This window comes from Pongo abelii, chromosome X (genome assembly GCF_028885655.2).
Source record: "Pongo abelii isolate AG06213 chromosome X, NHGRI_mPonAbe1-v2.0_pri, whole genome shotgun sequence".
Taxonomy (NCBI): domain Eukaryota; kingdom Metazoa; phylum Chordata; class Mammalia; order Primates; family Hominidae; genus Pongo; species Pongo abelii.
In genome coordinates, this window is record NC_072008.2 from 136,031,512 (window position 1) to 136,045,440 (window position 13,929).

At 49.1% G+C, this 13,929-nt stretch overlaps 1 protein-coding gene across 10 annotated transcripts in view; it reads left to right on the forward strand.

Annotated features, from left to right (window-relative positions):
* BCORL1 (BCL6 corepressor like 1) overlaps positions 1–11,903 on the forward strand; it is a 76,905-nt gene extending 65,002 nt beyond the window's left edge. For all 10 annotated transcript variants that reach the window (XM_002832092.6, XM_024241066.3, XM_024241062.3 and 7 more), the window contains 3 exons: positions 4,966–5,043; positions 6,111–6,267; positions 10,094–11,903. In XM_002832092.6, coding sequence (XP_002832138.2) covers positions 4,966–5,043; positions 6,111–6,267; positions 10,094–10,376 — 518 coding nt within the window. In that variant the 3' untranslated portion in view covers positions 10,377–11,903. The remainder of the gene's footprint in view (positions 1–4,965; positions 5,044–6,110; positions 6,268–10,093) is intronic.
* Positions 11,904–13,929: the final 2,026 nt, after the last annotated feature.

A 13,929-nucleotide genomic window follows, 5' to 3' on the forward strand; every position in this document is an offset into this window, starting at 1 on the left:
ACCAAAATAATTATTGCATTTTTTGTAGAGACTGGGTTTCACCATGTTACCCAGGCTGGTCTTGAACTCCTGAGCTCAGGTGATCTGCCTGCCCTAGCCTCCCAAAGCACTAGGATTACAAGTGTGAGCCATTGCACTGAGCTTCTGTGGGTGCTTTTTTAAAAAAGAATTTATCGAGATGAAATTCATGCAACATGAAATTAACAATTTAAAAAGAAATAATTAGGCTGGCCACATTGGCTCACACCTATAATCCCAGCACTTTGGGAGGCCGAGGCAGGTGGATCACTTGAACCCAGGAGTTCAAGACCATCATGGGCAACAAAGTGATTCCTCATCTTTACAACAACAACAATAACAAAAATTAGCTGGGTATGTTGGCACATACCTGTGGTCCCCACTACTTAGGAGGCTGAGGCAAGAGGATCGCTTGAGCCCAGGAGGTTGAGGTTCAGCGAGTCGTGTTCATGCCACTGCACTCCAGCCTAGGTGACAGAGCAAGACCCTGTCTCAAAAAAATAAAAACAAAGCAAACAATTCAGTGACATTTAGTATATTCACTATCTTGTGCAACCACCTCTATCTAGTTCCAAAACATTTTCTTTTTTTTTTTTTCTTTTTGAGACAGAGTCTCACTCTGTCACCCAGGCTGGAGTGGTGCAGTGGCACGATCTTGGCTCACTGACGCCTCCGCCTCCACCTCCCAGGTTTAAGTGATTCTCGTGCCTCAGCCTCCTGAGTAGCTGGGATTACAGACATGCACCACCACACCCAGCTAATTTTTTTTTTTTTTTTTTTTTTTTTTTTTTTTTTTGAGATGGAGCCTTGCTCTGTCACCCAGAGTGGACTGCAGTGGTGCGATCTCGGCTCACTGCAGCCTCCACCTCCCGGGTTCACACCATTCTCCTGCCTCAGCCTCCTCAGCCTCCCAAGTAGCTGGGACTACAGGTGCCCACCACCACACCCAGCTAATTTTTTGTATTTTTAGTAGAGATGGGGTTTCACCGTGTTAGCCAGGATGTTCTCGATCTCCTGACCTTGTGATCCGCCTGCCTTGGCCTCCCAAAGTGCTGGGATTACAGGTGTGAGCCACCACGCCCAGCCTCCCAAACATTTTCATCACCCCAAAATAAAACCCCACACCCATTAAACAGCTGCTCCCCATTCCCCCTTCCTCCCTGCCCCCCGCCCAACCACTAATCTTTCTGTCTCTATGGATTTCCCTATTCTAGACACTTCATATCAATGGAATCATACAGCATGGGGCCTTTTGCGTCTGGCTTCTTTCATGTAGAATACTGTTTTCAAGGTCTAGCCATGTGTTAGCAGGTTTCAGTTCTTCATTCCTTTTTATGGCTAACTAATATTCTCTTATGTGGATATATACGCCATTGATGGACATTTGGGCTGTGTTCCCCTTTTGGCTGTTCTGAATGGGGCAGCTGTGAGCACGCATGTACAAATACTTGTTTGAGTATCCATTTTCAGTTCTTTGGGGCATATACCTAGGAGTGGAATTGCTGGACTTAGGGTACTTTTTCAAGGAAGGGATAAGAGAAAAGGGCTGGAAGCGTGGCTGGGGTGGGGGGAATCAAGGGAAAGGAAGGTCCCTCTTCATCTGGACTGTATGTGAACATCCGTGGGAAATGGTAATGGAAGCCACACCATTGACCAAATCTTGGCGCTCCTCCTGTGTGCCACTCATGGGCCTGTTTGAGCTTTAGCATCTTTGCTCACGCCAGTTAACTTTTGGCTGTCTCAAAAAGGCAAATTCACCTGCAAATGACAAAGATTGGTAGTCAGTGAAGAGAATTAGAGGAATGTGCCGGAGGCTTTGAAGGAAGTTCCCAGAGAGGAGCCCCAGGAATGTGGTGAGCTAGGGCTGCTCTGATGGAATCCTTGTGTGACCTCTTGTGGGGGAGGGGGACAGCAGTCATTTGAATGCATGTGTTTCAGCATGTTGGTTAAGCAAGCACTTTCTAGTCTCACCTTGTAGGAATTCCTCCCTCCTTTCCTCTCCATATATTTATTAAGCTCTTACTATGTGCCAGGCACTGGGCTTAGGTATGGCAGAGACAATGGTGAACAGGACAGGAATGGTCCCTGTCTTTTTAGAACTTATGCTCTCACTCCATAATCTCCCATGACACCTAACACAGGGCTAGGCACAGAAGACACACCCACCTAACTGACAAATGTTTCTGGAAGAAACTACTTCCAACCCTCAAGTGACATGGGGTACAGAGGAGCACCTGAGCCGACAGTGGGACTGCAGTTGTTTTTCAGGGAGTGCACAGAAGATCTAATGTGCATGACTAGAGGTTTCCCACTCTGGTTGCTCAGCCATGACTCTGAAAGCTTCTCTCTGGCTGCCTTTTCCTACTGGGGGAAACCCTGCATCACCTGGAAGGTTGCTAAAGAAATGAGTCATTTCAGTAGCTCACAATGCTGATAGGTGTTCTTGTTGATAGGATGATCCCAAAGGGATATTGGGTCATGGTGGTGCTTCCCACTGGGGGAAACTAGCTCTGCTCCTTTAAGTTGGCTGCCAACTTCCTCCTGGGATTTGCTTTTTGGGGGCACCCTCACCTCACCTGTGCCCTTTGGACTGTCTCCTGTCCGGTTGCCCAGGTGTCACCTGAGGGCTGGTGGCAATCATACACAACTAAGCTTGCCAGTTGTACAGGGTGGCATATTGGCTGAGCCATGTGCCTTTAGATGGTACAGTTGGATTTGTTGTGAAAGCCAATGGACCTACTTTTTGTCCAGGTAGGAATAAGAGGTGAAACAATTCCACTAGATAGTGCCTAGCTAGGAAATGAGGCTAAGGGGTGGCCTTAGCCTCCTCATTTGTCTTGTCTTATCTGTAGAGCAAGTAAATAAAAGATTATTAAAACTTTTATTGTGGTCAAATACATAGAACCCAAAGTTTACTATTTTAACCATTTTAAAGTGTACAATTAAGTGACAGTAAGTACATTCACAATGTTGTGCAACTACCACCACTATCTAGTTTTGAAACTTTGTCATAATTTTAAAGGAAAATCCTGTCCCCATTAAGCATCCCCTCCCACTCTCCCCCAGGCCCTGGCAACCACCAGTCTGCTTTCTGTCTCTGTGGGTTTGCCTCTTCTGGACATTTCATCTCAATGGAATCATACAATATGGGACCTTTGGTGTCTGGCTTCTGTCACGTAGCATCCATGTGGGTAGCATGTGTCAGAATCTCCTCTTAAAGGCTGAATAATATTCCACTGTATGGATATACCACATTTTTGTCTGTTTATCCATTCATCCATTGATGGATGTTTGGGCTATGTCCACCTTTTGGCTGCCATGAATAGAACTGCTATGAACGTGCACACAGACAGGTACTTGTCTGACAACCTGTTTTTAGTTCTTTTGGGTATATAGCAGGAGTGGAATTGCTAGGTCATATGGTAATGCTGTGTTTTACCTTTTGAGGAACGACCAGACTTTTCCACAGCAGCTGAACCATTGCATATTTCCATCACAAATTTCATCAGTTGGTGGGCATTTGGATTGTTTCCACCTTTTGGCTTTTGTGAATGGAGTTGCTGTGAACATTCATGTATAAGTTTGTTTGTTTGTTTTGAGACAGAGTCTTGCTCTGTCGCCCAGGCTGGAGTACAATGGCATTGTCTTGGCTCACTGCAACCTCCGCCTCCCAGGTTCAAGGGATTCTCCTGCCTCAGCCTCCTGAGTAGCTGGGACTACAGGCGTGTGCCACCATGCCTGGCTAATTTTTATATTTTTAGTAGAGACTGGATTTCGCCATGTTGGCCATGGCTGGTCTCAACCTCCTGACCTCAGGTGATCCACCCGCCTCGGCCTCCCAAGGTGTTGGGATTACAGGCGTGCTCCACTGTACCCGGCCTCATGTGTAAGTTTTTGTTTGAACACCTGTTTTCAGTTCTTTGGGATATATACCTAGGAATGGAAGCAAAAGGATTTTATGAGGATAAACCTGGCCATTTCCCCATGTTCTTCAAAAATGAACCAGAAGGACTTATGCTTATTTATATTACTATAAATTGGAAAGATTATGATTCGATAAATGAACATTGTGACCAGCAGGGAATTAAAATCCTGGGATAGGTCTAAGATTCTGCTTGCAGGGTTAAAGCTCTACACCATGTAAAGTGGAAGTCCCAAACCTAAATGCCTTCAGGCTTAAAAGGGAGAAGCAGGCTGGGTGGGGAGTGGCGAATTGGAGCCCAGCCCGCATGTGTCGCTGTTCCCTCCAGCCAGCTGTTGACATGCAGGAATTTGGACACAATGTTGCCAGATCAGATTTTTTTTTTTCACAGAAATATTGGGAAATCTGGATTTTTAAGTGAAATTGCCCAATTTAAAAATGTTGGAAGTGGGGCCAGGCAGGGTGGCTTATGCCTGTAATCCCAGCACTTTGGGAGGCCGAGGTGGGAGGATCGCTTGAGCTCAGGGGTTTGTGATCAGCCTGGGCAACATGGTGAAACCCCATCCTTTACAAAAATGAAAAAAAAAGTATTAGCCAGGTGTGGTGGTACACACCTGCAATCTCAGTTACTCGGGAGGCTGAGGTGGGAGGATCACTTGAGCGCAGGAGTTCAAGGTGCCGTGAGCTATGATCATGCCACTGCACTCCAGTCTGGGTGGCAGAGCAAGACCCTGACTCTTAAAAAAAAAAAAATTAAAATGTTGGAAGCAAATTGGGATTTTTTTTTTCTTTTAAAGCACTGGGTCAAACACCAGGCAGTCAGTGGGTTAGATTGGTCTCCTGTCCCCTTGTTGACAGTCTCTGACTGAGAACAGGAAGTGTGTGTCTCTCTGGTCACTCCTGGCCTCTCTTGTGGTCCTTCCTTCCCTTCTCCCGTTCCCTTAGCCCCGTATGCGTGGACTGCACTTGGACATTCCTTCCCCAGCCTAACTTCCTTGTCTCACTGCCTGCCCTTCTTTCATCAGATCACCTCTCGGATCTTCAGGGCCGGGCAGAGGGTGATCCTGGTGTATCCTGGGATTTTTACAGCAGTTCTGTGTTGGGTAAGTTTTAAGTGGGATTCTTCCCACCCCTCTTCTCAAGGACAGGAGTAGCCCTGTGGTGGTATCCCTTCTTCACCTTTTAGTGGCTTACAGACCCTTTCAGACTGAACCTGAACCCGAACGCATCCTTCCCTGCAGACTCAGAAGTCATTTGTCTAAACTAGGAAATGCAGCACTGGTTTGGACACAGCCGTCCCTCACTAGCCCTCTACCACTCCCCACCCTGGGCATTTAAAAAATTCTCTTTCTTCCGAGGTCCCTTTCTTCTCCCTGGCTTTGTCTTAACCCTGCCAGAAGCCCCTATGAGCACTATCACTTATTCCAGTATTGCTCACACTCAAGAGGGACCCCACCCCTCACCTGAGACCTACCATTCCCTCCCTACCCTGCCCCCACGATGCACACGCAGTTTTTGAAATAGCTACTGTCTTCGGAGCCCTTAGCCTTCTGGCCGCAGCTTTCCTCACCTGGAAGACCAGCAGGCCTTTATTCATGGTGGTCATCTAGCATTCGCCCTTTGGGCTAGGGGCTGAAGATGAAAGGAAACACCCACTCCTACTCTTGGGGGAAGCTGGAGGGGAGAAAGTCAGGATGGAATGCAACCGGCCACACCCAGAATGTGGGCTGGGGAAAGGAACCCGCTGAGCCCCCTCTGGGCTTCGTGGGAGCCCTGCAGGCAGTGAGGTGGCTTGGGAAAGCTGCAGCTAGAGAAGGACAGGTGTTTTTACCTTGCCCTTGTCTGCTGATAGTATCTTCAGGCTTCCATCTCCCAACAGCTGAGCAGCTCATCCTTGACGTCACCTTGCTTTTGCCAGTTGGAGGGGGGGAGTAATATAATAAATCTCTGGCCACACAATGATTTCTTTCAGTACTAGAACTTTCATGTGCCCTCTGAAGGATGTGAGCGATGGAACCGGCAAACCTCATCCCTGACTAGGGGCCTGTGGCCTTGTCATTTACCTCCCAACCACCACCCCCCCCATGCCCCTTTATCTGCTTGGCGCATTTCTTTTCTTCGGTTTTGTACATGTATCTGAGTCCTAATCCCCTATATGCTCCCCTTACAGAGGAAAAAGACGGGTTTGCCTGTGACCTCCTACATAATCCTCCTGGGAGCTCAGATCAAGAAGGAGACGATCCGATGGAGGAGGATGATTTCATGTTTGAACTCTCAGACAAGCCTCTTCTCCCTTGCTACAACCTCCAAGTGTCAGTGTCCCGCGGGTAAGTGTCCGAGAGATCCACGGCAACGGAGTGTCAGGATCTTGGCACTCAGTGGGAAGGTGGAGTTCTCCACGAGGAAGTGAAGACCTGGCAACAAGTGCCATCACACATGACAAAGGCTAGCCTGCCCTTTTAGCCCAGAGTAGTCATGTTCAAACTAGAGGCTGCAGGCTCCATGGACATTGACTATCTGCATTTCCTGAACCTTAAATCTAGATTCTCTCTCAGAAGGCTTTTTTTGCACTATTACTGGGTATAAAAGATAATCTGAGAGATAGTTGGGCCTATGAACTGCTAGAATCTCTGGAACATTTTTGTAGTTTCTGGGGGTAAACAGATAGAACATTTGAAATTGAGATTGCTGGAAAAGCCAGGACATATGGTTGCCATAGCCATGGGGCCACTAGGGTCCTTCAGTAATCCACAGCCTAGTTTCTCAGTGCCGTAATGTTAGTAGCGTGGTGCTGCCAACATTGTCAGCCTAAATGACTGTGCATATTATATTGGGGATCACCCATTTATTTAAGGAGACTAGAATATAGAATATACCTGACACATAACATTAGATTGAACCCAATTTAATATTTATTTGATGGTTCTGAAGGGAGTTCGACGGCTGGCAGGGCCATGGCTCTTGTTGGGTTTCCCCACACGTCAGCGTGTGGAAGTGCTGGTTGAGAGAAGGAGAATGCGGGCTGAACCGCCCTTTTGTTCTTAGCCTCCATGATTTTTTCCCTCTGATTGGTGTCTTCATGTATTTCAAATACTTTTCCGAACAATTGTAAAGATAATTTTTCTTTGATACCTATTTTTAAAATGTCAACTCTATGTTATACCAGTGGCTGGTTGCAGCAGTTGTAATTTCAGCACTTTGGGAGGCCGAGGCGGGTGGATGGCTTGAGGCCAGGAGTTCCAGACCAGCCTGGCCAACATGGTGAAACCTCATCTCTACTAAACATACAGAAATTAGCCGGGCATGGTGGCGGGTGCCTGTAATCCCAGTTACGTGGGAAGCTGAGGCAGGAGAATCGCCTGAACCTGTGAGGCGGAGGTTGCGGTGAGCTGATATTGCCCGCTACACTCTAGCCTGGGCAACAGAGTGAGACTCCATCTCAAAATAAAATAAAAAAATAAGTCAGTGAACCAGCATGATGTGCACAGGATAGGGAGCTAGGTAGACGATGGATGAGGAGGTCTTTAAGTGAGAGCCTCTGTTTAGGGCTCTAACCATTAGACCACAGTTTCTTTGCATCCCCTGCCCTCCCCCCCACCACCCCACACGCATGGCCTGATCAGAATAAAAATAGCATATATGATGGCACTAGTAGGGATCAAGTTTCAGGGGCTTTTGGTCCTTATTCTTCTGGGCATAAGCTGATCCCTGAGGGCAGGGCGGGGCCTCTGGGATATAGTATTGCACGGTTAATTAATTCCTCCGATGTATTCAGCACCTCCCTCTCTGAAACAGGATCTTGGGCTTCAGACAGTAAAAGGACCAGGGTAGTCTGCATTAGGTGCGGACAGAACACGGGCCACGGAGGGCTGCGTGCCCCTCAGCGAGCTGAGTGGCAGGCACGCAGTTAGCCCAGAGCCCAGTACCAGCAAAGCTGGTTTTCCTGACGTGACATCCTCTAGCGCTCGCTCTAGAGCTGCCTTTCCCCACAGCTGCAGCACACTGTGAAAATGTCTGTTCTTCAAGAAGTTGGGGGTGGGGGTGCTAGCGTAGAGTGATGCCTCTGAGGCCCTGTGGGGTGCAGAAGGGCCTTCTGAATCACCAAAGCAAGACTGAGTTCTCATCACTAGTGTGAATGTTCTCAGGGCTTTTTTCCATTCTTTGGAAGTGATGGTCCAAGTGTATGATATCTGTAGTCCCCTTTTCTTAACCCAGAGCACTCCATTTCCTAATCATGTGAGATAAGAACTTGCTGTCATTTGGGAGAAATGTTCCATTTTAGGGATAAGGATCGTGGGTCTGGTTAGATGTTTAAGGCGCTGGAACAGAACATTTGATTCTATAAACATGTCTTAAACAGCTGCACCAGGTCAAACCCTGGGGACCTTCAAAGAATCCACCGTCTAGTGCAGTAGACAGACAAGTATATAATTAACGCTAATAAAAGACAAAGTGTCCTAAGCAGATTGATTATAAAAAACTCCAACAGTTTCAGAAGGGTGTCTAATGAAAAAAGTTCCAGTCCACCCTGAGCCCCCATTGCTATGCTGCAGAGTGAACCACAGTTTAAGGTTCTTTTGCAACCCTTTCAGAAATGGGCTTTGTTAGTAGTATTACAATAGGGACGTGAATCAAATGCCACGAGACCATGGGAGATGGAGGAACAATGAGTTACACCGGGGGAAGGTTTCACAGGTGATACAGTATCTACCTGAGCTGGGCCTGGAAGGAGAGAAGGATGGAGAGCAAGGCACTGAAACATACAAGTTCAGAAAGTAGGGGGAGTCCTTTATCATGTGGCTGGTGCTTGGTAGGGTGGGGGATACAATGTGGGGTGTGTGTGTGTGAGAGAGAGAGAGAGAGAAAGAGAGAGATTGGGTGGACATTGGGCTGAAGAGGTTAGAAGGTCTTATATAATATCATGCTAGTGGCCGGGCATGGTGGCTCACGCCTGTAATCCCAGCGCTTTGGGAGGCTGAGGCGGGTGGATCACTTGACGTCAGGAGTTTGAGACCAACCTGGCCAACATGGTGAAACCCCGTCTCTACTAAAATACAAAAATTAGCCAGGCGTGGTCGTGGGCGCCTGTAATCCCAGCTACTCAGGAGGCTGAGACAGAAGAATTGCTTGAACCTGGGAGGTGGAGGTTGCAGTGGGCCGAGATTGTGCCACTGCACTCCAGCCTAGAGACTCCGTCTTGGAAAAAGAAAAAAAAGAAAAGAAAACTGTAATGGTAACAGAAGATCCAATGAGGGTGGGTGGGGGTGCAGAAGAGTGACTCTTGGCAAAGGGCAACCGGTTAGGAGGCTGACAAGACAGAGCCCAGGCCAGAAGTGGCAAAGGCTGGAGCTGGGGTAGTGGAATAGTGAGGAGGGAAAACCCTGTGAACTGGGACCACTAATGTGGGGAGGCAGCGTTTCTTCCCGCATTAGTCAATGTAAGCGTTTGGCCCGGGATCGGCCTCTCCAGCACCCCTCCCAGCTGTCCTCAGGCTGCCACCCAGTCGGGTGTGCTCAGCAAAGTCAGACTCCGCTCTCTGTAATGTGAGCTCTGGCCCTGCAGAAACGATGGTGCTGCTGCTGGAGAAAAAACTTGTCTAATGCATTCCAGAGCCAAAGAGAAATGCCTTTTGGATTACCCGCAGTTTAGGCCTTTCTCCACGGCTCCCCCTCTGCTGGGGAAGATCTTGGAGAGCAAGGAGGCCGGGGAAGCAAGAGTAAGAACAGTAGAAGGGAAGCCAGCCAGGGTTGGCAGGGGCGGTAGTCGGGGGAAAGACTGGTCCCAGCAGATGGCAAATGCCAGGTCACAGGGACGCAGGCAAAGTCCCCAAGAAGCCTGCTAAGAGTTTTAGGTTCTAGAATGCCCCTTTGCCTCCTGTTTGTGTTATTTTGGAAGAGGTGGTCACTGATTGCGTGCTCACCATTTAGCTGAAAGCCGGGCCAGGCATTGCAGAGGACAGGAGAAGACATTTGCCTCAGCTATACCCAAGGAGCCTGTGGTTTAGCAGGGGACGGGGGAGCCAGACTGGCAGTGAGTTATAATGGGAGACATTGGTGGTCGCGCAGCCTTTGTGGGCTTTGCAGAGTGTTCTGGGTCGGTGCCCCCACCGCTTCCTCCAGCCTCCTTCAATAACTCCCATCCTTGCCTTTGCAGGCCCTGCAACTGGTTCCTCTTTTCCGATGTCTTGAAGAGGCTGAAGCTTTCCTCGAGGATCTTTCAGGCCCGGTTCCCGCACTTTGAAATCACCACCATGCCCAAGGCCGAGTTCTACAGGCAGGTGGCCTCCAGTCAGCTGCTGACCCCTGCCGAGAGGCCTGGAGGCTTGGACGACAGATCCCCCCCAGGCTCCTCTGAGACTGTGGAGCTGGTGCGGTACGAGCCAGACCTACTTCGGCTCCTAGGGTCCGAGGTGGAATTCCAGTCTTGCAACAGTTGACCGGGAAAACAGCCCCTCCTCTTCTTTTTCCTTCCGAGTTCGCCCTTCCCCCACCTCCTTGTCTTTCCCCCACCGAGCACCAGACTGCAGAATGAGGCAATAATACGGACCAACAAGAAGCCGCCTTATCAATGCCAGCATTAGCGACTGGACTGTTTTTGTTTTTTTGGTTACAATTAGTTCTCATCTCCCTGTCGTCGTCATTGTTATCGTGGTTGGTGATGGGGGTGGAAAGTTGAACTCCATGTCTGAGGACAAGAGGTCCTGGGGGTGGTGGGAGGTGGCGCTGGGGTCCCTTGGACTGGCCTCCTTGTTTATGACCAAGACCAAACCTGGGCCCTGGATGGCCTTGGCCTGTCCCGAGGAGAAATGAGAAAATCCCAGATCTCTGAGCGCCCCGCAACTCCATTCCCCTGCTTTCTTCTGTCTTCTGTAGTATTTATTTTATTAGTATTTAATTTGTATTGTTTCATTGGTTTCTGATAAGTCTGTATCACTGTGACGATTTGAGACAACTTGTTGTATTGAGGGACTTTCTGTACCTCCTTTTCTTTTTCTTTGTTGATGAGCTCTGACAAAGCTATTCCCAGGTGTTTTTTTCCCCCACTGGGGAGGGGGTGAGGTGGAATGGAGTGGGGGAACATGGACTTGTGACTAACGAAGCTGGCTGCTGCTGGCCCAGGGCTGGGGGCTTGGGGGTAAATCCTGAGGCTTTGGTGCTCCCCCACCCACCCCTTCCCGCCCTTTGCAGCAGCCCCGCTATCTTGAGATTAGTGTTGACAGGGAGGGGAGGATTGTGAGGTGAGGGGTTAATAAGTTACTCTAATAAAGGAGCGTGGAGAAGGGATCTGAGGGGTGAGGGTGCCCCCCCTCCTCACGCCTTCTTCACTGCCCCCCTCAGAGTGCACAATACGAGTTTGTTCCTGCCTCCACTCTCCCACCCCGTTCTGGCCTCCCTGTCTCAAGATACTGAGCCTCTCACCTCCCAGCCCTCAGCCACCCCCATCCCTGCCCCTTCTGAGACTCACAGCACCCCTTTCCTTCCTCTCCTCCCTCCTCCTCCCTCAGCCCCTCATTCTCCTTGGGAATCTGCAGAGGGTTCTGGGACTCACTGCCAGATGTGAAATCCAGGCGTCAGCTGTTTCCTAGGCAAGGGCAGGAACGTGGTCTCCAGCCCTTGCTCCACCCCTGCGTGGGGGCCTGGGGCTGAGTGGTATCCCCACCTGGCCTCCCCCTGGCCTCTGGGCCTCCAGCGCTGGGTTTGTCGAGTGAGAGAGAGAGGAGCTTGGGTTGCTTCCCTGTCCCCGCCCCCTCTGTGGCATTGTCCCTCCCACTCTTCTTATTTTTCTACCAATTGCTATTTTTCCGAACAATCCTTGTAGAGTATGTACCATCCAAAGGCAGGAGGGCCTCGCCGTGGCCGGCTCTGGTTGGAGATGGTACAGTTTTATTGTACAGGTGCTAAAACAACAACAACAAAAAAGAAAATGGAAAAAAAAAGATTAAAAAAAAAAAGGAAAAAAAAAAGCCAGTTTGAGGATGGGACAATCTGTTCTCTAGAGGCTCCTGAGCCATGCGGGAGCATTGGTGGTTATTTTCTTTGTATTGTGTTTGTTCTTTGTTCCTGGGGGGAAGTTCTCGGCCCCCTTCTGTAGGACTGCTCCCCACCCCCACCATACTGCCCAGTTGGTTTTGAACAGTTGTTTTCCCTTTTTAAGAAAAAAAAATACATATATATATACATATATATATATAAAGTTGAGGGGTTTTGGACTTTAATTTGTTGGTTTTGTTGGGGTTCCTGGTATTGTGTAGTTTATTTCATGTTCTGTTTGCCTTTCCTTTTTTTGCATTTGGGTGTATATTCTGGCTGCCCTTTATGTTTCATTTTAAGCAACTGGCTGTGGAGTCAAAAACACTTGCATACTGAAAAACCTGTGTCAGGGCTTCTGTCTCCCGTCTCTCTTTTTCTCTCCTCCCCTTTGGGACTTTTTGGTGGTTTCAGAAGGTGGGCACTGTGATTCAGTAAATGGGGAGCCCCCGCCATCCTGCTTTGCAGCTGTGGGTCCCAAGGGGTACGATGAATAAAGGCAAGGTGGAGTGGCTAGTGAACATTGGGTCACGATCTGGAAAGAAAAAGAAAGGGGCAAATCCTGGGGGCGGAGCCAGTGGGGATAAATGGAGCATCTGGCTCCTGTTGCTTTGGTTTGGGGTCGAAGCAGGTGCCTGGGCAGTCCTTGTTTACCTAGGAGTAGCAGGGTTGGAGGAAGTAGCCCTCTCTTTGGTGGCTGTGGGAATAAGCCTCCTTAAGGAAGTCCCCTGCTTGCCCTAGGCCACCCTGCCGAGGTGGCATCTGGCTGCATGGCCTCATCACTGCCCTCACTGTTGTGCCACTGCTCCCCACCCACGGTGCAGGCCTTCCACGGTTCTGTTTTCCTGCCACCGAGCTACCATGAAGGCAAGATGCCCATCCTGGATTTTGCAGTTTTTCCTCCCACTTCTGAAAAAGAGTGGTAGAAGCTATGATTCTTGTGATTGCTGGTTCCAGAATGCACCAGTGACTGAGAGGAAGAGGATGTCCGAGAGGCCTGGGATGAGGCCCTTTGAAGCTCTATTCTCTTAGGGCCTCTCACTGTGGCTTTCGAGTTTGGAGAGCCCTGTTAGAGAGTGTAGAGGCGAAGGGATCTGTGCGTCTGGCGGGCTGGAGTCCAGCCTTCCTCTGGAGTGAACTCTAAGCTGCTGTCTTTGCTCAAGCCTCAGAAGCTTGGCTCGACCCAGGTCCAAGCATCATCCTCTTTGAACCATAGCATTAATCTTCCTCATTGGCCCTCCTCTCCCCACTTTCTGATCCCAAGGCCCTATGCAATAGCCACCTTTGTCAGATTCCCAAACAAGCCCACAGTGGTTCTGAATTCAGGTCGATCCTGTGCTTGGAACTTGCAGTTAAGTCAAGAAATCTGACATGTTGATAGGTTATGAAAGCCATGTGGTGAGTATAAGAATTCAACTAGTCCCAGGATGCTATGGGAGCTCAGAGGGATGGGCAAGGGCCCTGGGAACACATCCTAGAAGAGGTGATGCCTGGTTGATACTTTAAAAAGTAGAAATGTAGGAATTAGAGGTGGCAGGGAAGAGTGTTTGAACTGAGAGGACAATCTGAGCAAAGGCTTGGAGACAAGGGGAGTTAAAAGCAAAACCAAACAGCAGATTGTTTTATTGCTTTTGGGGTTCTTTGCCCACGACTTACCTGGAGTCCCACTGCCCTTCTGCCAGGTTGGAAAGATCAAGGCAGGAAGTATGGGCTGTGGCATTAAATCTACATCCCCGGTCAGGATTGGGGTCAGGATGGCTTGGTGGCCTCTTATTAAATGATCTCCCCGTCCTTTTAGTATGGTGTAGAGGAAAGAGCCAGCACCACTCCTAACTACCTAGGCTGACCTTGGGTGAGAACCTAATCTTTCCCAGCCTTCATTGCTCCATCAGCCAAATGGAGGCCAATGTACCCACCTACTGACAGAGCATCACACGGAGGACCATAAAGATCTGTTTAGCC